The sequence below is a fragment of the Scyliorhinus canicula genome, chromosome 7 (genome assembly GCF_902713615.1).
Source record: "Scyliorhinus canicula chromosome 7, sScyCan1.1, whole genome shotgun sequence".
In the NCBI taxonomy this organism is placed as follows: Eukaryota; Metazoa; Chordata; class Chondrichthyes; order Carcharhiniformes; family Scyliorhinidae; genus Scyliorhinus; species Scyliorhinus canicula.
The window spans coordinates 15,411,698-15,437,882 of record NC_052152.1 but is presented as its reverse complement, the minus strand read 5'-3'; the positions used below and the strand labels follow the sequence as shown (position 1 = coordinate 15,437,882).

The following is a 26,185-nucleotide window of genomic DNA, read 5'->3' as shown; positions in this document are numbered from 1 at the left end:
CACTTTCTGTGAGTGCATTTTTAAAAAGATAGGCATGCCATCATGGTCTTGTTACTTATCAGCTTCATCAGAATGTATTTCTATGACCTGTATAGAGGAGGGGTTGGGGCTGCTGGAGTTGGCAAATCTCAATCTTATTTATTTTTGTCTTAAGTTCTCTTATAAAACGGCTGGCCTTATTTTACATCTAGAAACTCTAGTAGTCATTCATATTTTTTTTTACATGGATTCCATTGTGCTTCTAAGTAGAAAACAACAAAATAAATTGCACTGTACAATACTGGAATACCTCTGTGGAGTGTGTTTAGCGTACAGGGACTAAATTTGTGCGATCAAGCTACAAAGTTTTAAGCAGTTGATCTTTTCCGTTCCATATCTGCACTCATTAAAATATAGATGACGTTGAAAATGTTCAACTTGATGGCACAAAAACACGAGAAATAGGAATAGATCACATGGCCCATCGAGCCTTCTCTGCCATTCAGTATGATCATGTTTGATTATGGGCTTTAAATCCATTTTCCTGTCATTCCCTATATCCCTTAATTCCCTGAGATGCCACAACATGTGTCTATCTAGGCCTTAAATGTAGTCAATGATAAAACATCCACAACCCTCTGAGTTGCGGAATCCCAGAGATTCACAACCCTATGAATTAAGTAATTTCTCCTCTCCTCAGTCCTAAATGATTGACCTCTTATCTCGACTTTTTCCCATGTTTTGGATTATCTGCCCAGCAGAAACGATCTCATCAGCATCAACCTCATCAAACCCCTTCATAATTTTGTATATTTCAATGAGATCGCCTCTCAGTCTAATAGACTCCAGAGAATATAAGCCCAATTTACACAATCTCTTTTTTTTCCAAAAAAATATACTTTATTCATAAAATTTATCATAATCTTTACAGAACGTTTCAAATTGCCTTGACTGTACATTTCCGTCTGAGTTACATTCATTTGTCTTCAATTCAATTGGGATAACGTTATACTACTATAAGTTACAGTTCTTTCTTAAATATTTACATTACTTTGTTTCTTTCATACATTGTGGTAATGAAAAAAGGACCCCGGACCGAGGGGTTTTACACTGTTACCAACCCCTCGGTGTACATTTGGTGGTAAGACCTTACACAGTGGTCTTCCCCCATTGCGCCTTGGCGGCAGCTGCCCCAAGCTTGAGTGCGTCCCTCAGCACGTAGTCCTGGACCTTGGAATGTGCCAGTCTGCAACAATCGGTCGAGGACAATTCTCTTGCCATAGGACAACCTATCATCCCAAGAATCCAGTGAACCTTCTGCACTGCCTCCAATGCAAATAAATCCTTTCTTAAATGTGGAGCCAAAACTGCAGACTGTGCTTCACATGTGGTCTAACCAAAGCCCCTGAGTATTGCAGCAAGACGTTGTTTATTCTAGTTCTCCCATCCCAATAAAGGCCAATATGTCATTGCCTTCCTAATTGCTTGCTGCACCTTCATGCTAATTTTCAGTATTCCTTGTACAAGCTCAGCCAAATCCCTTTGAACATCAATACCAGTTTCTCACCTTTTTTTATTTTTCTATTCTTAACAACCAAAGTGAATAGCTTCACACTTCCTTACAAATAATCCATCTGACATCCTGTTGCCCACTCAATTAACCTGTCTATATCTCTTTGCAGCCTCTCTGTCCTCCGCACAGCTCACCTTCCCAGCTAGCTTTGTATCAACAGCAAGCTTTGGTACATTACTATCTTCATTCTAAGTCATTAACATAGTTTGTAAATAGCTGACATCCCAGCACTGATCCTTGCAGCTATTCAACTTGATAAAGTCCCATTTATGCCCACCCTCTGCTTTGTATCCGTTAACCAATCCTCTTGCATGCTTAAAAAGTGATTTCAATTGACTTCAGATTCACATGGGAAAGGGAGTTTTAATTTAAAAAAACAATCAACCGAACAAACATTATACCCAAGCAATAATGGCTTAGGTGTGAAATATATGTTTTTCCAAATTTTAAATGCAAATTTTGCCAAATACTCTTTCGGGAAGTATTCATAAAACAGTAGTAATAGGTTTATGTAAAAGTGATGGTAGGGATTGCTTCATTCTGTTCACTTGGTGGAACATGCAGCAGGTGAGGACTTGGTGGAATATTGTGTTTGCACTTTCCTTTCACCTCTAGCAGTAGAGTTAAATTGCAACTTGGATTAGTGGAATAAAATCCCTCCTCTATAAGTGTCAGCACGCAACATAAAATGTCAATTTCAACCCTGTTTCAGTTGAGCATGGGTCCAGAACACTTCTGCCCATATATCAGAATAAAGTCAATGAGTGGTCAAAGCAAAATATTGGGAAATGGGAAGACCGCACAGTAAAAGTTGCTTTTAAGTTTGGAACATCCGTTTCACGCTACAGCTGACCTCACAGTCCTTGATACCACATGGCCAAAGGAAACCCGTTAAGGAATGTGTTGAATGGGAAGAGATGGTTACGGCCATGAAATGCGATGTTATGCTGCTTGTGGCCTTACAGATGGCTGTGAATGTTCCACAGGGATCTGAGAGGCTGTTCTTATTAACTATATACGTGGATTTGCAGGGCAGAGAATTGAGGGAAGAATATTGAGATTCAATGTGGATATTGCAGATCATAATTGTAGAAGACTGTTGTAGAGACCAGCAGTGTGCCAAGTGTAGTTCAATATAGAAAAATGAAGCAAGGTACTTTGAAAATAATAGGGAAAGGAAGTTAAAACTTCAAAATGTATGATTTTACTTGGGCAGAGAAGATCAAATAGATATTATGGTGACTGTACGAGTGTTTAAACTGGACATTTTACAAAACAGGCACCCCAAATAAGTACATCACGTTTTACTTAAGAGGTATAGAGTACAGAAACAAGAAATTAACATTGAATTTGGGAACAAACCCAGGCTGCAGTTGGAGTATTCTGTACAATTTTGGTTACTACTTATAAGGAAATAAGAACAGAAAAAAGGCAGGGTAGATTCAATAGAATGTTGTCATAGTTGGGAAATTATATTTATAAGAAACATGAAAGGTGTGATCAGGTCTTAAATTATTAAGTGTTATGTTGAGGAAAATAATTGCTTTCACTGGCAAGGTGATAATGCGGTTAGGAATTTAAGGTAATTGCGATTAAAATAGAGATTAGAAAAAAAATCCTCATTTGATATAAAATTCGACCACAATCTATGTCTACCACAGTGTTTTAAAAGACAATTAAATGGTTGCTTTCAAAATGGGCATGAGTGGAAGGGTGAGATTAGGTTCAGTGGTTCATGATAAATCAAATAAATGTATGTGATTTCCCTCAAAAAGGAGCCTTTGCCTGTAACTGACTCCACATTTAATAAATACTGCACCATAATTCAATTTGCAAAGGCTGCTGATGTTTAGAATGGAAATTTATTTCTGCAGTAACCATTTTCTATTTTAAATTAAATCGAAGATCTCCTTATTGCTAAGTGACCTGAAACATTGTTCTAATTGTAATATTTTATTTCCAGTCGATTAACCAAAATGTATAATTGTTTTCCTACAGACCCCAGAATATCAACTATTTTTAGTTTTGTTGATCCTCCAATACACATCGCCAAAATCAATTTTGCCAGGAAGCAATTGTCACTGACAATTTGCGCTTCAAGAGCAGAATTGCTTCCAAGCGTGTAAAAGCCTGTACCGTGTGTCAAGAGTCAGTGACAATGAAAATTGCATATTCAACAATTCAGAAATATAAGCATTAGGACTAGAATGCTGCCTGAAACAAGGCTACAGAATTCAATGCTGTTACTTTTAGGGTTTGTGCTTGATGATTTTTCTTTCTCTCCTAGGTTTATCCTGATTTGCAGATAACAAATGTCGTTGAGGCCAATCAACCTGTCACAATCCAGAACTGGTGCAAAAAGGGTCGTAAGCAATGTAAAGGTCACCCTCACATCGTGGTTCCATACAGATGTTTGGGTATGTGCGATACTATCTTTTATTTCATGGACCTTATTCTTATAATTGTTTCGATTTCTCGTATCTGAAATGTCCCACATTGCATTATCTGGAAAATGTTCTCTGGAAATTAATTTATGCTTTGAAATTCTCTGCTCTAAGTGCTGCTCACAAAATATAACCTAATTAGCACCGTCACAGCCTCCAGCTACAGTGCAAGCAATCAGATAAGGATGTGGAGCTTTTTTGTTAAAAATTATTTTTACATAACTCTGCGCTAAAATAATTTTAATACTTTAGCACAAAGGGCAGCACAGTGGCCTAGTGGTTAGCACAGCTGCCTCACGGCGCTGAGGTCCCAGGTTTGATCCTGGCCCCGGGTCACTCCGTATGGAGTTTGCACATTCTCCCCGTGTCTGCGTGGGTCTCACCGCCACAACCCAAAGATGTGTAGAGTAGGTGGATTAGCCACACTAAATTGACCCTTAATTGGAAAAAATAATTGGGGAGTCTAAATTTATTAAATAAAATACTTTAGCACAAGGCATGTTTTTCTCGAGTGTATTGCTTCCTGGAGTACTCTACCAATTTTTTTCCACCTTTTTCTATCACATAATCTTTATTATTGTCACAAGTAGGCTTACATTAACACTGCATTTAAGTTACTGTGTGAAGTCCCTAGTTGCCACATTCTGGCGCCTGTTCAGATACACAGAGGGAGAATTCCGAACATCCAAATTACCTAATAGCACGTCTTTCAGGACTTGTGGGAGGAAACCGGAGCATCCGGAGGAAATCCACGCAGACACGAGGAGAACGTGCAGACTTCGCATAGCCAATGACCCAAGCCAGAAATCTAATCTGGACCCTGGCGCTGTGAAACAACAGTGCTAGCCACTGAGCTACTGTGCCGCCATCTGTCATGCTTAAAATTTTCTCCTGTTTCTTTTAATGAGAATCCTCCAATCTAATGTAGGTGGCACTATTGCTCACAGCATCATTTCCACCACTCGCTGTGGGCTATATAGCAAAAAGTAAATGGCTGGTCCTATTGCCTCTCCCTGTTCTGATCATCTTTGCCTTTCTCCAAGCACTCTGATCATCTGTTCTCCTTTTCTCTTTCATCCGTCATTAAAATACTCTATCCTAACTTGTGCTGCTTCCCTGGTGCTTCAAGGACGCTTTGGGATATACTGGGAACAGATCTTGTGGCTGCAGTGCTTTCCTTGAGACCATAGTTCCATAAGCTGCTTTCCTAAGACTCAACTAAATGCCTTTATTTATTTGCATAAAGCAATTACTTAATGCAATGAAGCCATAAACCCAGGGTAATGTTCCGGGGACCTGATTTCGAATCCTGCCACTGCAGATGGTGGAATTTGAATTCAATAAAAATCTGTAATTAAAAGACTAATGGTGTCCATGAAATCATTGCCGACTGTCGTGAAAACCCATTAATAGTGACCATGAAATAATTGCCGCTTGTCGTAAAAACCCATCTGGTTCACTAATGGCCTTTAGGGAAGAAAATATGCCGTCCAAACTAGTCTGCCTGCATGTAACTCCAGACCCACAGCAATGTGGTTGACTCTTAACTGCCCCCTCGAGCAATTTGGGATGGGCAATATATACTGGCACAGCCTGCAACGCCCAAGTCCCATGAACTAATTTTTAAAAATTTATAACCTTGGTCACTATGCCACTGAAATCATGACGCAGTATGTTTATGATCAATAACTGTTACTAATTATGTATGAAGTTAACTTGGGCTGAGGAAACACATTACAAAACTTTGCAAGGAAGAAATTTAAAGGTTTCGCTTTCATCTCTTACGATCAAGCTTCCCAGCAAACCACCCACCTGTAATGAGAAGCTTGAAAGCCGCATTCCAGTCTGAGGCTATAGCTTAGCAAGGGCTAGTATCAATTAGTTTACTAAAGTTCAGTGCATTCTTTTCAGGGGTGGTGGGTAAAGCAAGCAGTGTAGGATAATTAATTCTGTCTACTGTCAAAAGCCTAGTAATATCCCTCTACCCCTCCCAGTATCTGACCTGGATGAAACACATTTGAATTAGGTTTTGCTGAAGAACTCTCTCCCTTTTTCGGCTCTTCCTAACCTCATACTGCCAAGATTCAGCACAACTCCACCTCCAATCCAAAGGCATCTTGCAACCCCACAGGCATAGTAATAGGTGTGTGTCAGAGATCGAAAGTTGGAAATGGAAAAGTTCAGGGCGGGGTGAGAAATGGCAGCTGAAAAGCGGCAACAAGAGGGAGCAGGCTTTATCAGGTCAACGGTCATCTTTTTGACAACATGTGGCATGCAACAGTCTGCCTGCAAACCTTTCTGTGTCGCAATTGAGAGTCGCACCTTTTATGTCAACATTGCTAATTGCTGGTAGCAGGGCAACAAAAGCCTTGAGACAAAAGTAAAATGTATCATGTCTGTAGAGATATGTGAAGTATTACAAATAAAAAATCTGTTGTAGCGCAGTAAAGCACAGATAGCTATTCCAAAAAATTATTATATAAACGTAATTTATAAATTCTAATTACATGATTACAGATTTAATTTTTTTCACTAACAAAAAGATAAGAGTCTGTAGTTGCAGGCATTTTTCTTATCTCTCCTATTGACCTATACAGCTTGGCTGGGAGTTTCCTCCCAATTGAACTGTTCTTCAGGGCAATAGATAGCAGAGTTTAAGTACAAATTTACGGGCAGCACGGTAGCATTGTGGATAGCACAATGGCTTCACAGCTCCTGGGTCCCAGGTTCGATTCCGGCTTGAGTCACTGTCTGTGCGGAGTCTGCACATCCTCCCCGTGTGTGCGTGGGTTTCCTCCGGGTGCTCCGGTTTCCTCCCACAGTCCAAAGATGTGCAGGTTAGGTGGATTGGCCATGATAAATTGCCCTTAGTGTCCAAAATTGCCCTTAGCGTTGGGTGGGGTTACTGGGTTATGGGGATAGGGTGGAGGTGTTGACCTTGGGTAGGGTGCTCTTTCCAAGAGCCGGTGCAGACTCGATGGGCTGAATGGCCTCCTGCACTGTAAACTCTATGATAAATTCCTTCAAAATAAAATCTTAAGTTTCTGCAATCTTTTAGACTAGTTTAAAAAAAAATTGAAGAATGGTTACAGCACCGAAGGTCAAGGTCAGTCTCTTCTGCTCTCTGCAAGAACAATTCAGTTGGTCCCATCCTCCCTTTTCTCCAAAGCCTTGCAAATTTGTTTCTCTTCAGATAATTATCCAGTTCTTTTTAAAACCATGATTGAGACCACCACACTGTTCAGCAGTTCATTCCATATCCCAGCAACTTCCTGCATTGAAAAATGTTTTCTCATTTCACTGTTGCTTTTGCCAAACATCTTCAATCCGTGTACTCTGATTCTTGATCCTTCTGCCAACAGGAACAGTATCTCCCTATCTCTTCTGTCCAGACTCCTCATGATTTTGAACACCTGTCAAGTCCCCTCATGATCTCTTAAAGGAGTACAAATCCCATGTTCTCCAATCTAGACACATAACTGGTTCCAGATACAAGGGCCTTCATTCTCCTAAATCTTTTCACCTTCCCAGATAGTTCACATCCTTCCGAAACTGGTGCCCACAATTGGTTGTACTATTGCAGTTGTGACCAGAGCAGTGCTTTGTAAAGGTTCCGCTTAACTTCCTTGTTTTTCTACTTCCTGTCCCATTTATAAAGCTGTGGTCTGTAAAACCTCAAACACTTTGCCCAGTTTATTATTCAAATGTTTTACCCAAGTGTCCTTATTTGCAAGATGAGCAAAGGGCAAATTGAAGTTTACAATGCAACCAATTTATTATCAAACACAGGAAAAACAGTTGCCCCCTTAAGTCACCCCAACTGCAATAATCCCAAGATTCTTAACACTGATGCCGATGAATCGAACTGCAGGTCCAATTCTCAAAGTCTCTGTTGTCTCAGGGTCTCCGTCCGTGAAGGTTTGTCTCGCAAGCTGATTCCTTCCGTCCTCTGGTCCGCTGTCAAATCTTCTTTGTTGCCTCTGCGCTGAGGAGGGTCCTGCAGGTCGATTTCATATACACCTCTTCGTACATTTTCAGAGCATTCTCTGGCCATCAGCCAGTGAGGCCTCGGTGCGCGGGTCTCAGCACCCAATGGAGTTGCTTATTGTAACTCTGCAGGACATCTGGAACCCACCCCCCAGGGGTCCATCTATATTGTCCACACTTAGCCCTACTCTGTGTATGGTAACAGCAGGGGATATGGGTGCCAGAAAGTCTAGCTTCATCTGAGCAATCCACAACAATCAATCCATTTTACCCTAAAGCCCAGTATCCTGTATCCTGTATGCTTTAGCCGCTTTCTCAATCCGTCCTGCCACCTGCATGATTTGTGCACATGTACCCCTGGTTCCTTTGTTCTATACACTTAGAATTGTATTCTTTGTTTATTATTGTCTCTCCTCATTCTCCACCAAGATGAATCATTTCACAATGTTCTACATTAAATTTCCATCTATCAGGTGCTTGCCCATTCCACCAGTCTGTCTTTGTCCTCCTGAAATCTATCACTACCCTCCTCATAGTTTGCAATATTATGATGGAATCAAGTCTTGTCACAAAACTGATCAAATCCAAGATTATTGCAAATTTCAACTAATTCAGCCTGTTTTCTGTGAAACTTAAGTTAGTCACTTTGGCACAAGAAAAGTATTCTGAATAATTTTTAATTTGTTCGCCCTTACTTCACCAATATAAGTCAACTAGAAAGTAGTTCTACATGGGTAATGATTTGCTGTTATTTAAAGTCGGGTTACTCACAGATCTGTACTGATTGAAATGCTCAATTCTTTGTGATTAAACCATATTCATCTGTGTTAATTGAACAACATCAAGTGACCAACCACTATTATTTAAAGCAAAAAATATTTTAAAAGTTATGTTCCAAAAGTGCGACCTAATTGGACTGAATGTTTGGCAAATTTCATGTTTAGTGTAAGACAAACGAGTTTGCGTGGAAATCTGGACAAATTTACGACTCCAAACTAGTGGAATTTATGCCTGAATGCTAATTTGTGCCCAAAGGGGAAAACGTGGTTCCCTTGTGCATCTGTTTCTGAGGTGGCTGGAAGTATTTTAATGAACCTGGCTAATTAAAAATCCCACAATGTTGCATTGCTTAACATGGTTGCATTAACACACAGCTGTTTATTGAGATGAGATTTTGTGTGCATATCCTGTGTATTGCCTTGCTACTCCATTCTAAAGTTGCCATATGTTGTTGTTAAATTAGATAGTAGGTCATCCCTTGTTTTTATTCATTCAAGGAATGTGGGCTTTGCTGGCTAGGCTAGCATTTATTGCCCTCAAGAAGGTGGTCGTTTGCAGCCTTTTAGTAACGCTACAGTCCATATGGTGTGAGTAGCAGTGCTATAAGAGAGGGGGTGTTGCAGGATTTTCACCCAGCAACATTGAAAGAACGGTGATATATTTCCACGTCCGCGTGATGAATAGAGGGGAACTTCCAGGTGTTGGTGTTCCCATGTATCTGCTGCCTTTGTCCTTCTAGATGGTAGTGGTCGTAGGTTTTGAAAGTGCTGTCTTAAGGAGCCTTTTCCACATTTTCCTTATCACCTCCCTGTCCTCCACCCTCATCCAAAAATGTATAATTTATCAACCTAATTAATCATACAATTCAAGGTAGGATGTACAGATAGGTCACATTCTGCAGGTTCCTGTATTTAGTTTTGTCATCTGTTTACAAAATAATTACAAATTGTGTAAACTTAAATAGGTAAAGGGGTTTTAATAGTTTATATTTGAGTGACTGGATCATTGTACCTGGAGAGAGCAGATTTGGCTATTGCTTCCGTAATGTAGACTGTACAACAAAATAATCTTTAAAATAATTTAAAACTAAAAGATCGAATCTAGATTCTTCACCTATGTGGTAGACATAGGTGAAGACATTGTTGGGCATGATTTGAATGGTCTGTACTTAATACTGAATTACTTAAATTCATGGTAGGAGTAAACCTTTAGACATTTCCTGAAGCAGTTGGTTGCTTTCTGAACTAATGCTGGCCCAGTATTTTTATATTGGTGACCCTTCACAGCCTTTCACAGCAGTCTGTGCTTTCTTATTATTGGTTGGGGCTGTTGCTAGCAAGAGCCCAACTCAGTTCTGACTCAGTTCAAACTTATCTGGATACTCCTACCAGCACAGAATACTACAGTGCGGAAGAGGCCCTTTGGCCCATCGAGACTGCACCGAAGCATAAAATACCCTGACCTGCCCACCTAATCCCGTTTGCCTGCACTTGGCCCATAGCCTTGAATGTTAATGGCATGCCAAGTACTCATCCAGGCAATTTTTAAAGGATGTGAGGCTTCCCGCCTCTACCACCTTACCAGGTAGTGCATCGGGTGAACATCTCGGTCTGGTATTTTGCGCTGCCATCTGATCTTAAACAGCATCCGATGGCAGCTCAAGTGAAACTGGCCTAAAGATGATTGGACTGTGCTCTTTTGTTTTCATGGGGAAAACGCTGGAGGTTTGTGTTTGCTGATCTCTTTCAGAAGAGCAATGAGGTGAGTATGGCAGAGTAAGGAATGCTGTTCCCAATGCCTTTTGAGTTGGTACCAGAAGCCAGTTAGACATTTAAAACAAAAACAGACTCAGCCCATTGTGGAATTTGTTGGAGAAAAGGAAACTGGTGGTTGATAGGTGGTATACATTGGTGATTGTGAAACAAGACTTTGGGAGCGTGAGACTTTGAGAAGTGATTCAGGTGGAAGAATTAAAAATTCTCTTTGGGAGTAGTGTCCCATCTGGATGAATGTAAAGTTTGTAAAATAAAGGATGCATCAGGAGTGGCAGATGATTACGAATTGGCCCACAAGCATATCAGTAAGAAGCCCAAGTTTGGGAAGTCTTTTTTAATTTAGAGTACCCAATTCTTTTTTTTTCCCAATTAAGGGGCAATTTAGCGTGGCCAATTCATCTACCCTGCACATCTTTTTGGATTGTCGGGATGAGACCCATGCAGACACGACCCAAATATCTTCAGTTGCACCATCAATGATCTTCCCTCATTTGTAAGTGGAGATGTGGTGTCAGTATATGTGGATTTTGCACGTTCTCCCTGTGTCTGCGTGGGTTTCCTCCCACAGTCCAAAGATGGGCAGGTGAGGTGGATTGACCATGCTAATATTGCTCCTTAATGTCCAAATATGTGTAGGCCAGGTGGGGTTATGGTGTTACGGAGATTGGGTGGGGGACTGCATCTACGTAGGGTGCTCTTTTGGACGGTCAGTGCAGATCCGATGGGCCGAATGGCCGCCTTCTGCGGTGTAGGGGTTCTATGTTCGCTGCATAATTTTCAGCATCATTCATGACTCCTCTGACACTGAAGCAGCCTGTGCCCATATGCAGCAATACCAGGATAACATTCAGGCTTTGGGGGGGTTGCGGTTTGCCATCAACCAGAAACTTAACTGGACCAGCCATATAAAGTCTGTGGCTGTAAGAGCAGCACATAGGCTGGAAATTCTGCAGAGAGTAACCCCTGACTCCGCAAAGTCTGTCCACTATTTACAAGACGCAAGTCAGAAGTGTGATGGAATACTCGTCACTTCTCTGGATAAGTGAACACCACCAACACATGGTAGCAACAGTGTGTACCAGCTGCAAGATACATTGCAGCAATTCACCAAGGTTCCTATATTTCAGTGAAAATAACAAGAAATGGGAGATGATAAGCAGAATTAGTGAACTGAGTAGAAAGGTGTATTTTTTATAAATTTAGAGTACCCAATTATTTTTTTTCCCAATTAAGGGGCTATTTAGTATGGCTAATCCGCGTCGAAAAGCATCTGAACTGTAGATTCAGAAGGTGACAGAATTCTCCTGGAATAATAGATTGTGGAAAGGAAAGTTAAAGATTATCCTGAGTTTAAACAGGATGAGGTGAATTCAGTTGGCCTTTGCAACACTTTGGATGTTTGGTTGCTCGAAGACTTGTACATTAAACTTGAGCAAAATGGTTAAGAGCTGATTTTAAAAGGTGTAAGGTCTTGAACTAGCACCAAAGAAAGCCCTGATTGTAATTTGGCTTTAAAGAGAAATGTGGGAAATTGCTGAAACAGAGGATAAGAAGTAAATTAACTGCACCAAGGAGCCTCGGAGTACAACTGCCTGTGAAAGCAACTTGAGTGCCAAACCCATTGAATGGTAAAAGTGAGAGATCCCCCCCATGCTGAAGGTAGAGTTGGAAAGACTTGAGAGTGTACATGGTGTCACTTGTGTGTGGGGAGAGACACAGGTGCTTGTAACTATGTGAGGCTTGTCTTTGTTGAATTGGCTGTCAAAAGTAAAATTTACCTGTTTATTTGAAATATCATTTGCCTATTGGCTAATGTTTGGATTATATTAATTTTAGTTGGTTTGCTATAGTAAAAGTTTTGAAAAGTGAAATCTTGTCCTTTGTTTTTTATGTTGGCATCGTAGGCATTCCTTTCTTTAAAAGAGATTTAATTCTCCCTGGGATTGTAACAACCCATCTTGAATACATTGAATGGCCATTTCAGGGTGGTTAAGTTAGTGAACTAGGTGGTTTTTATGATCCTGTAGTTTCTCTTGCATGCTGAACTCCACCAGCGTTGAAGATAAACTCTGCTTCTCCAGTTATTTGCTCAAGTGTCCACACCATTTACAACTGATGTGGCAGGACTTCAAAGTTTTGATCAGACCTATTAGTTTTGGATTGCTTTATGAGGCCTGCAGTGATGAATTGAATTAACAAACATGGTACTGAACTAAAATCTGCAGTGCAAATTAATGACACAAATGTAAGAACATAATAGTTGTGCATTCAGCCCTTTGAACCCGGTTCACCATTCGTAGGATCATAGTAAGAAGTCTTACAACACCAGGTTAAAGTCCCAACAGGTTTATTTCAAATCACTAGCTTTCGAAGCACTGTTCCTTCGTCAGGTGAATGGAGAGGTCGGTAAGATCATGACTGATTTGCAAACTCAACTCCAGCTTCCTGCACTCTCCTCATCTCTTAATTCCCTCAGTACACAGTGAGCTGTGGAAACTCAATCTTTGAACATATTCAATGGGCAGCATTGTGGCACAGTGGGTTAGCACTGCGGCCTCACGGCGCTGAGCTCCCGGGTTCGATCCTGGCTCTGGGTCACTGTCCGTGTGGAGTTTGCACATTCTCCCCGTGTTTGCACAGGTTTTGCCCCCCACAACCCAAAAATGTGCAAGTTAGGTGGATTGGCCATGCTAAATTGCTCCCTAATTGGAAAAAATGAATTGGGTACTCTAAATTTATTTTTTAAAATAATCTTTGAGCATATTCAAAACAATCGTTTGTTACATGGATGCTCTGTCTTGTGTTTTCAGTGTTTCCTCACAAGCAGCCTTGTAGCTGAACAAGGGCACTTTAAGAGAATGATTACATGATATAATCGGCCTCCTGCGTGGGCACACATCACAGCCTGTAGTGCTAACATTTTCTTATATAATCTTTATTGTCACAAGTAGGCTTACATGAACACTGCAATGACGTTATTGTGAAAAGCCCCTAGTCGCCAGTTCGGGGAGGCTGGTACATGCAAGCCCTTCCATCGAAAAAATGGCACGGTGGTACCGTTCAATGACAATACAGAGCGATGGAGCTCTTAATCAGAACAATTCGACTATTTTGGTCAAGCAAACACGATGGCAACAGATATAAAAGCGCCAACATTCCTGAGCATAATGGGAGGGGGCAACATTTAACATTGGAAGTCTGATGCAGTCAGGAAAGCCAGGCGGAAGCATACAAAGAAATAGTGGACATTTTGCAAGGTCACTATTCACCAAAACCTTTAGTCATCACAGGTTTATGTTTTATAAGCGTAACCAAAAAGAAAGTGAATTAATTATAGTTTGTAGCTACCCTGAAAAGACTAGCTGAACACTGAATTCAGGGATGTTTAAACAATACCATCAGAGATAAATTAGTCTGTGATTTAAGGAGCGAAGCTATTCAAAAACGGTTAACCAAAAGCAACTTGACCTTAAAGTGAGCTTTAGAAGTTGCTGTATCCGTGGAATTAGCAGCCAAAGAAGCTCAATAGTTGAGTTCAAACGTAAGAATTCACAAGATGTCGGCTGAAACACAAACGCAGTCTCATACTTCCCATAGGTGTGATTTGGACAAGTTGAGTGAGTGGACAAATGAATGGGAGATACAGTATAATTTAGATAGATGCAAGGTTATCCACTTTGCTAGCAAAAACAAGAAGGCAGGCAATTATCAGAATGGTCATAAATTAGGAGAAGGGAGCGTTCAATGAGACCTGGTTGTCCTCGTACTGAATGTAAGCATGCAGTTGCAGCAGGCAGTAAAGAAGCCAAATGATATGCAGACCTTTATTGCGAGAGGATTAGAGTACAGGACCAGGGGATGTCTTGCTGCAATTATACAGGGCCTTGGTGAGACCACACCTAGAATCTGCAGTTTTGGTCTCCTTATCTGAGGAATAATGTTCTGGTAGGAGGGGTGTTCTAGCTTTAGAGGGAGCGCAGTGAAGGTTTGCCAGACTGATTCTTGGGATGGCAGGACAGATGTACAAGGAGAGATTGAATTGGTTAGGATTGTATTTGCTGGAGTTCAGAAGAATAAGGGGGAGTTCTCCTCGGAACCAATAAAATTTAAACATGACTGGACAGGGTAGATGCAGGAAGGATGTTCCCACAAACAAAGGAGAGCCCTGGTGTGCAGGGCACACCCACACGGCAAATGTGGCCCATCCTGCAAGGGGTGGGGACAGAAATCCCCCCCCCCCCCCCCCCCCCCCCCAATCAGAATAGTCACTTGGAACATGAGGGGACTTAACGGGCTGGTGAAAAGATCCAGAGTCTTTGCCCATCTAAAAGGCCTGAGGGCGGACATAGTCTTCATTCAAGAGACATACCTGAGAGAGAAGGACCGACTGAGGGTAAGGAAGAGTTGGATAGGACAGACGTACCAAGCATGCTTCGGTACGAAAGCGAGAGGAGTGGCTATACTGTTTAGCAAAAGCATGACCTTTACAGCGACAAACACAGTGACAGACACGGGGGACGGGCGAGGGAGCGGTATGTAAAGGTAAATGGTGTCCTAGAACGGGCACCGGTGGTGGTTGTTGTAAATATGTACACCCCTAAATGGGATGAGGTGACTTTGAAGGTGGCGATAAGAAGGGAAAGAATAGCATATAGGGCACTCAGGAATAGGAAGGAAAGGGCGGCTAGGCAACGGCTGATGACTCCATATTGGATATGGATTGGCGTACTCCACAGACCTGACTGAGGAGCTGCTGACGGAAAGGAAAAAACTGCAAATACAATTTGACCTAATCTCCACTGGGAAAGTAGTGAACCAACCAGGGGCTGGTTTAGCACACTGGGCTAAATAGCTGGCTTTTAAAGCAGACCAAGGCAGGCCAGCAGTGTTAGACGTATTCTATGCTGTGGTATGAAGGGACAAAAGTTCAGTTCCTTTTTCACCAACACACCTTTATTTCTCCCAACAGACTCAGCACAAAACTCGACACATTACCAGGCACAGAGGCCACCTGAAGCCCCTTTACATATCAGTGTCAATCATTGGACACTTAACATAATTGAGACAACTAATTGCAATGTCTCTTAACCCATTACTTAACAAGCAGCACGGTTCAATTCCCGTACTAACCTCCTCGAACAGGCGCCGGAATGTGGCGACTAGGGGCTTTTCACAGTTAGGTCATTTGAAGCCGCCTTGTGACAATAAGCGATTTTCATTTTTTAAACTCCACCAGATAAGGGGGGGGCCTTTTATGAACATGAAGACAAGGCCAGCCAGCTACTCGCTCACCAACTGAGAAGCAGGCAGCCATGAAGGAGATAGCGCAGATAAAAGACAGGAACAGTAAGCTCGTCACAGGGCCTCTGAGCCCCCAGTGGGGACTCGGATGATAAAACGGTTTCTTGACGGGCTAGACATACCAGCTGTGGGGAAGGAAAAAAACATTGACTGGAATGGTCACTAGAACTGGGGAAAGTCATGGAGAGCATCAACTCCATGCAGTCGGGGAAGGCATCCGATCCAGACGGATTCCCAGTGGACTTCTATAAAAGGCAGCATTGTCCTGCACAAGATGTTCAATGATTCGCTGTTGAGGGGGGCCCTGCCACGCACGTTGGCAGTCCCACAAAAATACAAAGACCCATCTCATTCCTGAACACTGACGCCAAAGTCCTGGTGAAGGCCCTGGTGAGGCGACTGGAGAATAGTGTGCCAGAGGTAATTGCGGAAGATCAGATGGAGTTGGTCAAGGGAAGACAGCTAACGGTGAACATCAGGCTGAACGTGATTATGACTCTACCCGGGGCGAAGACACCAGAAATAATCGCCTCCCTGGATGCAAAGAAGGCCTTCAACAGAGTCACATGGAGGGGCTGGAGCAATTTGGGTTTGGGCCAGGATTCACTTCCTGGGAGAAGCTACTGTATAAGGCTCCCATGGCGCACGTATGGACGAGTATCAACAGCTCTAAATACGTCCAGCTGCACAGTGACATGAGGCAGGGGTGCCCATTACCCCGTTACTATTTGCCCTGACAATCGAGCCACTGGTTATCACTGTCAGATCAGAGAAGAGATGGAGAGGCGTACAGAGGGGAGACAGTGCACACACAGTCTTACTCTATGCACAGCCCCAGGATCCGTAAAAGTGTCCCACAAAGGAGGAATATGGGAAACCTGCTCTACCAAACCTCCTAATTTATCACTGGGTGGCAAATGGAGAAAGTGTGCAGGGGTAGATCAGAGAACCGGATGCAGAATAGGTGGAACCTGAGGAGACCTCCTGCACAGAGATATCCCTCCGAGCACTGGTCACGGTCCCTTTCCCATTTCACCGGTGGCGGTGGCTAAGCTAGCAACTTGGAATCAGCTCAGGCACCATTTCAGCCTGGGTGCAATGTCCACGATGGTCCCCATCTGCAAAAACCATAATTTCACCCCAGCAATAATAAACGCCCTTTTTTAAAAAGTGGAGACAGGACGAAGAGATGCTGACGATAGGGGACCTGTATGTAGACGGCAGAGTAGTAACCCTGGGTAACTAACAAACAAGTTCCAGCTCCAAAAGGGAACAAGCTCCGATATGTGCAACTAAGGAACTGCAACATTATCCCAGCTACCCAGACACACCCTACCAGACGGACATCTAACATTGAACAAGCTAGGGGACGGCAACTGCGCCAATATGTATGGACGACTGCTGGAGGAAGTAAGGGACCTGCTGGACGAGACACTGGAGGAGGAGCTAGACATGGAGATAGGGGAGGACGCTGGATTGAGGCACCTCATTGGGCGAACTTCGCCGCCTCGTGCGCAGGGCTAAGCCCAATGCAAATAAAGGTAGTGCACAGGGCGCATATAACCAGAACACACGCAAGCAGGTTCTACCCTGAGTTGGAGGGGAAAAAAAACAATGCCAGGGAAGCTTGGCCAACCACACCCACATGTCCTGGTCCTGTCCCAGACTTGTCGAGTACTAGACTGCCTTCATCGAAGCCATCTCCAAGGCTGAAGATGGAGCCATGCCCATTAGTGGCAGTCCTGGGGGTATCAGAACAGCCAAAGCTCTTTACAAGGAGAGAGGCAGATGCCCTCGCCTTCACCTCCCTGATCGCCCGCCAGAGACTCCTGCTCAGCTGCAGATCAGCAGCACCACCCAAAGTCTCACTGTCCGATTTGGCAGAATTCCTCAAATTGGAGAAGATAAAATTTGCCATCAGAGGATTTGGCTTCCTCAACACATGGAAGTAATTTACCAGCCTGTTCGAGGACCTGTTCGTTATCAGCAGCCAGTGAGGGAATAGGAGGGTGGGACTGAACCAGACAAAGGAAAAGGAAAGAAGGGTGGGGGGAGGGGAGGCAATACCCAGAGTGCAGGGCAAGTAGATGCAGAGGAACCAAAGGGTGCTGAGGGGAAGAAAACCAATGGAAGCAGCCACGGCTAACTTCACCAGGTTACACCTTTGTGGCCTTTGTGTTTTAATACCATGGGGAAACATGTATAAAGTTAACAGTAAGGTTGTGATAACCGATCACTGAGAGCCCAATGTTAGCATGCCACGTGTCTGTATACATATCCCCTATGTGTTCATAGCTTTTATTTTCCATTTTGTTTCTGTTCCTTGTTACAAATGTATACAAAACCAATAAAAGTCCTGAAACATTTTGATCCAAATTTACCCTTGCAATTGGCCTGTGACACATTACCTTATGGGGTTGGACGGTGGTTTCCCAGTCAATGCCACAATTGAAGAGAAGCCGATAGCCTTTGCATCGAGGACCTTGAATAAAGCCAAAAGCAATTATGCATAGAAAGAGAAAGATTCCTTAGGAATACGGTTCTACCATGCCTTGTATGGGAGGAAATTCACTTTATTGATGGGCCATCATCCACTAACAACGATTTTTGGACCGGGGTTTCATCACTGGCAACAGGCAGAATGCAGAGGTGGGCATCGCTCTTGTCAGCATGATGAAGCATCATACATGATGAAGTATTGTCAGTCAAACTTCATGGGAACGCAGATAGACTCTCCTGACTACCCTTGGCAAATAGCTTGTCGATAAGCGATTTGTGTGGAATTTTCTACTTCGAGCAAGTAGATAGCACACCTGTAACTGGAGGACAGGTGAAGAAGAATGCCAGAAGTGATCCAGTACTGTCAGAGGTTCGGGACATGGTGCTTCAAGGCAAGACTTCAGCAGCAAACCCTGATATATAGCCGAGTAATCCGTGCAGGCAGGTTGTCTCCTCAGGGGAATGAGAATTATCATTTCACCATTATTAAGAAAACGGGTATTAAACCAATTACATGTGGCATTGTAAGGATGAAGGAAATGACCAGGAGCTATTTTTGGTGGTCATCGCCAGATGTCAATATCGAGGAGAAGGTGTGAATGTGTTTGTCTTCTGCAAAAGTGCAACGCCTGACAACGTTGCACCCATGGGAATGGCCAAAAGAACCCTAGCAAGAGGTACATGTTAGTAACGCTGGACCGTTGGAAGGGCATATGTTTCTCATTCTAGTCATGTTTACTTGAAATGGCCTAAAGTTCCATCATGAAGTCAACGTCATTGGAGAAAAGAGCTGAGAGATTGGCTGAAGTCTTCAGATTCGATTATCCTGAAAAACTCGTGAGCATTAATGATCGCAGTTCATATCTCAAAGAGTTTAAAACTAATTGAAGGAGAACTCGATTCAACACATCCGGTCTGCTAGTTTTCACCATGTCACACCGTGGCTGGCAGAACATTTTGTGCAGACGATGAAGCATTTGGTAATGAGAGAGCAAGGTTCATTGAATAGACATCGAGTTAATTCCTGCTCGCATACTGGAATACTGCCATTCAACCCAAGTTTTGCTGGCGTTGCTCTTGGTTAAACGTCAACTACGCACAGCTAAAACACCCAAGACGAAATAAATTGTTGAGAAATAGCAACAGGATCAGATCATATGGCGGGAAAATAAGGGGCAACGTTGTATTTTTTACCAGGGTCATGAAGGTCTGGCAAGAAATTATACCCCAATTAAAAAGTGCATTACTGCCGCCATCTTAGCACAGGCCGGACCAGTCTCCTACTCTGCAAGTTGAGTCTAATGATTGTGCTGGGCCAGTCATAATGTTGTTCTCCTGTCCCCTTCTGTGTCTGTAAAAGTTGAAACATTTTTATTCAGCTGCACCATTTCCTTGGTTTTATTGCGTTATTTGTTAAAGTGGAAAAGCTTCAATAAACATACCAAACTGTGGCAATTTATTCATTGTTCTCCAGACAATGGACATGACAGTCATGTTGAAATCAGAAATTTTTATCCAAGTCTTTGGAACTGATCCTTGTCGATTGGGAACAAAATGGATGGTTGAGGTTCACACGTGTTCCACAGTCACTTAGCAAATTGCTTCTTGTACTGATTGGTTATTGAGGCAATAGTCTTAATCTGTTAGAACACAGTAAAATGGTTTTCCATAATTCCTAGTACCTGCCTGTTAATTGTTTGTTCGAAGTTGTCAAGTAAAGTGATGATCAATGGAAGTAACAATCCATAAGTATTTCTGTTAATATATACCCAGTGTATTATAAGACCAGATCAGCTGTTAATGAGAGGTAATCATAAAGTAAATTTGTGTTACGATACCCTGGGTTAGTGCGCAGTCGATTCCAGTCCCACACAGCCCAAAGTCCCAACACAAGTGAATTAATGCAATTTGTGCAACGTTTCTGAGATCTTTAGCCCTTGACTACTCTAATGACTTACCAGATCTGTAAGTGAAACATAACTGCTTATTTCTAACAAAAGAGATAAGACATGCAATACTTGTAATGGAATAACGGCCAGCTAATCTGCTACTCTCCCCATTTACTATTTCACGCCCCACCCCCCAAACCCAAACACACACAAGACAGACACACACACAGGAAGGGAAAGGGGTAAAATGACTGGGATTAAAATGGAAAAAAATGTGTCCATGTTTCTGATATTGAAGTTGCTGTAAACCATCCATTAGATTGCTAATGAGGATCCTTTAGAATATAGAACAGTACAGGCCCTTTGGCCCATGATGTTCTGTCGACCATTTATCCTAATCTAAGACCAACCTAACCTTACACCCCTTCAATTTACTGCTGTCCATGTGCCTGTCCAAGAGTTGCATAAATATCCTTGATGACTCTGACTCCACCACCTCCGCTGGCAGTGCATTCCATGCACCCACCACTCTCAGTGTAAAGAACCTGCCTCTGACATCTCCCTATACCTTCCCCCGATCACCTTAAAATTATGTCCCCCCTAGTGGCAGCCATTTCTGCCCTGGGGAAAAGTCTCTGGCGATCCACTCTGTCCATGCCTCTCATTACCTTGTACACCTCTATCATGTCACTTCTCTGCCTTCTTCGCTCCAGTGAGAAAAGCCCTAGCTCCCTCAACCTTTCTTCATAAGGCATGCCCTCCAGCCCAGGCAGCATCCTGGTAAATCACCTCTGCACCCTCTCCAATGCAACCACATCAATCCTATATAGAGGAGACCAGAACTGGACATAGTCCAAGTGTGGTCTAACCAGAGTTTTATAAAGCTGCAGCAAAACCTCACAGCTCTTAAACTCAATCCCCCTGTTAATTAAAGCCAACACACCATACACCTTCTTAACAACCCTATCAACCTGGATGGCAACTTTGAGGGATCTATGTACGTGGGCCCAAGATCCCTCTGTTCCTCCACACTTTTTGCAGCAACATTCAGTCAGAACTCCCAGGCTGTCTGATTTCCTCTGGGAAGTCACTTTCACTTTTATTAACCTGGGCCTTCACTCAAAAACAGCCTCAGGCTTATGTAATTGTTTCTTGTTTCCAACTCCACATGAATGACCAGATAAGAGCAGTTTCCCACATGAGAGTTTAAAAGGAGTTTTAAACAACTGACCCAACCTGCAGCGGCTGCTGGACTGGATCTTCCTTCTGTTCAATATGTTGTTTGATATGACTGTGCAGAGAGAAAGGTCTACTTTAAACCTTAGTCAGAGTTTATCAGGTCAGAGAGAGATCAGGGCTGTGGCCTTTCAGCTTCTTGATCAAACCAAAACTAAAAACCAGATGAGCCCTTCCTGCCCTCGACAAAATATTCTGGAATGGTCAGCACCAATCAGCATAGGTTATCAGATAAGATGCCGGCAATGTAAACAGCTCATTGGCCGTCAGCCAAGTCCATCAAGATGTATTATCTCTGTTGTCAGACCAAACAGCATATCCTGCTGGGGATTTTTTTTAAATTAAAGGCGAAGTCCATCTTAAAGGCAACGGCAAGTTTTTGTCTGTGCACAAAAATTGAAATAGCAGAGTAACAGAAATTGCAAGGGACAAAAAAGGACAGACAAGGATTAACAGTAGGATCCTTACAATTGCATTTCATAGAATCAAAGATTTACAGCACATAAGGCCATTATGTCCATGCCAGCTGGAAAAGAGCCATCAAGCCTAATCCCGTGTTCTGCCTATTGAGCCATAGCTCTGCAGATTGCAGCATCTCAAGTGCTTATTCTGCCTTGCAGGCAGAGTTCCAGAACCCTGCCGTGCTCTTGATTTTTTTTTAACTCCCAGGTTTCTTCAAATGCTTCAACCAATTACTTTAGATCTGTAGTTTGTGCATGTTAAACCTGGCTGGGTTCAGGGCTGTTTTAGCACAGGGCTAAATAGCTGGCTTTTAAAGTAGACCAAGACAGGCCAGCAGCGTGGGTTCAATTCCCATTCCAGCCTCCCCGAACAGGTGCCAGAATGTGGCGACTAGGAGCTTTTCACAGTATCTTCATTTGAAGCCTACTTGTGACAATAAACGATTTTCATTTCATTTTCATAATGACACAGTAATCCCTAGACACTATAATGATAGCTTCACCTCCTGATCAGTCTTTCTGCAATTGGCCCTTTGAGTTAAGTCTACATGTATTACATGCTATTTTTGAACGAATAGAAGTTAAATGTTACATTAAGAACTTAAGAGACATGTGGTCTAAGCTTTCCATCTTGCACACTTCAAGACACATTGCAAGATTACCACCAGTAAAAGGAGCAACAATTTATATTGCATGAGTAATGAATCAGGGAATGGCTGTCCCTCAAGCTTTTATTTACACGGAGGGTGGTGAGTGTCTGGAATGCGTTGCCAGGGGAGGTTGTGGAAGCAGATACATTAAGGGTGTTCAAAAGGCATCACGACAAATGTATAGATAGGATGGATGTAGAGGGAAACGGCACAAGGAAGTGCTGAGGGTTTTGGCCAAGGGTAGTACCATGACTGGTACAGCCTTTGAGGGCCGAAGGGCCTGTTCCTGTGCTGTTTTGTTCTTCAGTTGAAAAATAATTTCATTAACATGCTCCATTTGTCTGCAAAAGACAGGGCCCTCTGTACATAAATGTGGCACCTGGTATGCCTACGTGAGCCATTCTCTGAGCCAACTAATCGTAAATTGTGTGAATAACTGCACTGAAAACCAATCAGGGTTGTTTAGCAAGTGTTATCCAATCATGGAATCACATCTAATGTTGGACACTTGTGCCTTGCCTGTTGTGATATGATCCACCAGTCATTGGGACGTACAGCTTACATACCTTTCATCATACTAACGTTGAAATTCTTGTAATATATATCCTCATGCTGTTGAAGGAACCTACCAATTCTAATCAAGAGACAATTATGATCAATTTTAATATTTTTATCACATTTTTAAAAAGAGAACGATATAAATTTTACCTGGTATCCTAGTTAAGTAGTTGGAATGCCCGATCAATATGGTATGCTATGTTAAGTTTATAATTGTTCCTACTGTTGAGATTTCCGCGCCTTCAGGTATTTGGACTTGGTTAATTTTCCAGTAGCAATATCTGCATTTAAATATTTTTAAGAATACATAGCAGAGAGGACGGAAATCGGTAGTTAATCATTATTTGTGAACTTTTGACTTTTATTTAGCTAACTCAGTGCAGTATTGAGATGGCCATCTGCTTTCAACCTTCAAATTGTGATTGCCAGCTCTTTGAGCCATGGTCCCATTTGGCACAAGCTGGACTAATACATAACATTATGGAAAGGAATTAAGTAGTGTTGGATAACAATGTAAGCAGCATTTCATTTATGCACACTTTAGGAAATGAAAATGGAGAAACCAGTGATTGCAGTTTGGTGCCCTGGTGCTTGTTATTAAATTCCTGAGCTGCAAGGCTCCGTGTTAAGCTAACTTTGGGGACTTGAGTTCCAATGTTGTACTTGCTTTGCCACTAAAGCTCTCCTCTCCCCCCAACACAGTTGGTGAATTCGTAAGTGATGCCCTCCTTGTTCCAGACAAGTGTAAGTTTCTGCATCGGGAGAAAATGGACACCTGTGAGAGCCATCTGTATTGGCACACTGTGGCAAAAGAGGTACAGTCATTTCACTGAAAGGTTCTCCAGTGACTAAGCAAATGTTTATCTGCAGCTAGTGATTTTAAGTGTTTTATCCCTTCATCAGACAATTATTCTAAATGCAATTTTTGTATTGTAAGGAATATATTTGTGATGGAAATGAAATTCTAGCAGAGTAATCCGATCAAGTGCCAAAATAGTTCTTTGTATTTTTTTGATCATTAATGAGAATATCTTTTTCCAGTCCCTTGAATTTGGTCATTATTGTCAAACTACTTTTAATGCTCATGTCATTTGTGGGAACTATACAGATGCCTGACTATGCATTCAACAAAATCCAAAATCTTATGTATATAGATCTGACTCTCATCCTTGTTTTGAAATCCCTCCATGGCCTTGCTCTTCTCTATCTCCTTCAATTCCGAAAGTCTCCTAGATATCTGTAGTCATGTAATTCTGGTCTGTGAAGCATTTATCGCTTCACCATTAGCTTCACAGAGATATATAGTAATGAGAGAGTGGCCCTGGGAGATTTCAACATTTGACGCCAGACCCCATGAAACCTCATGATAACGCCTTAAACATGGGCAAGGAGATCTTCTGATTATTACCTACCGCCCTCCCCTAACTGATGAATCAGAGTTTCTTCTTGTTGAATGTTGCTTGAAAGAGGCACTGAGGGGGTAACAAAGGCACAATGTCCACTGGATGGGTCACTTTAATGTCCATCATCGAGAAAGGCTCAGTGACACCATTTCCACCATGATTTACAGCTGGTTGAGTCCTGAAGGACATATAAGCCAGACTGGGCTTCAAGTGATGAGAGAACCACTCAGAGAAAAACCTACTTGAAATTCTCCTTGCCAATCTACCTATTGCAGATGCATCTGTCCAAGACAGTATTGGTAGGAGTGACCACATCGCAACCCAGTGCCAACAAGTCCCATCTTCGCACTAAGGGCATCCTCCATTGTGTAGTGACACTACCACTATACTACATGCGATAGATTTGGAACAAATGGAGCAGCTCAAAACTGGATATTCAAAAGGCTGCTGTGGGCCATCAATTGTAGAATTGTATTCAACCACAATTTGTAACCTTATGGCCTAGCCTATCCCACAATATACCATGGCCATCAAACCAGGGAACCAACCCTGCTTTATATAGGGGTATAGGAGATCATGTCAAAAGCAGCAGCAGTTCGACCTAAAAAAAATGAGGTGCCAATTTGGTGAAGCTGCAACACAGAATTGCATGCATGCTAAACAGTTGAAGTTAAATGCCGCAGACACTATACCACAACTAATGGGTCAGATCAAAGCTCTGCTGTCCTGACTTATAAACTTTTGCCATTCATTTTCATTTATTGTACAGTACCCAAAGGCTTCTTCTTGGGTTTCTCTATTTGCAGTCTGTCGCCGTCTGGCTCAGTGTACAATCCTCCACCCCCCTCCAGCTTCCTTTCTTCACTGCTACCCCCATTCTTTCTTTCTTGCTGGGTTTTGCTAACCTCACCTTGCTCTCCCGCGCCCGCCCCCCCCGCTTTCCCTTTCTGTCTTGTCCTGGCTATTTCTTTATTGTGTATTGGCCACTAACAGGTCTCGGAACAGTCGGGTGAATGGCTCCTATGTTTTGTGGAAGCCCTCTTCCGGGCTACGGATGGTGAATTTAATTTTCTCCATTTGGAGAAATTCCGATAGGTCGGACAGCCAGTCTGTAGCTTTAGGTGGTGATGCTGATCGCCAACTGAGCAGAATTGTACAGCGGGCAATCGGGGAGGCAAAGGTAAGGGCATCCTCCTCATGAAGACATTTGGCTGGTCTGATACCCCAAAGACCGCCACTTTCGGGCATGGCTCCACTCTCATCCCCACCACTTTGGACATTGCCTCGAAAAAGGTTGTCCAGTATCCAACAAGTCTAGGGCAAGACCAGAACATGTGGGCGTGGTTGTAACCTTATGGCCTAGCCTATCCCACAATATACCATATACATCTATTCTCCACCTCCGGGAAGAAGCTGCTCATTCGGATTCTGGCCAAGTGGGCTCTATGTACCGCTTTTAGCTGCGTTAGGTTGAGCCTTGTGCATATGGAGGCTTTGCTCCAGAATCCCCACCCTATTTCGAACCCTAGGTCTGTTCCTATTTCCTCCTTGTCATGTCCAGTTCGGTATCGGCCCTCTCCAGCAGTCGTTTGTACATGTCACTACAGTTCCCTCTGCCTAGGATGTCTACCAGTAGCTCTTCTAATAGTG

At 42.7% G+C, this 26,185-nt stretch overlaps 1 protein-coding gene across 4 annotated transcripts in view; it reads left to right on the top strand.

Annotated features, from left to right (window-relative positions):
* LOC119968742 (amyloid-beta A4 protein-like) overlaps positions 1 to 26,185 on the top strand; it is a 238,056-nt gene that overhangs the window by 99,659 nt on the left and 112,212 nt on the right. For all 4 annotated transcript variants that reach the window (XM_038801407.1, XM_038801405.1, XM_038801404.1 and 1 more), the window contains exons 3-4: positions 3,840 to 3,969; positions 23,835 to 23,947. In XM_038801407.1, coding sequence (XP_038657335.1) covers positions 3,840 to 3,969; positions 23,835 to 23,947 — 243 coding nt within the window. The remainder of the gene's footprint in view (positions 1 to 3,839; positions 3,970 to 23,834; positions 23,948 to 26,185) is intronic.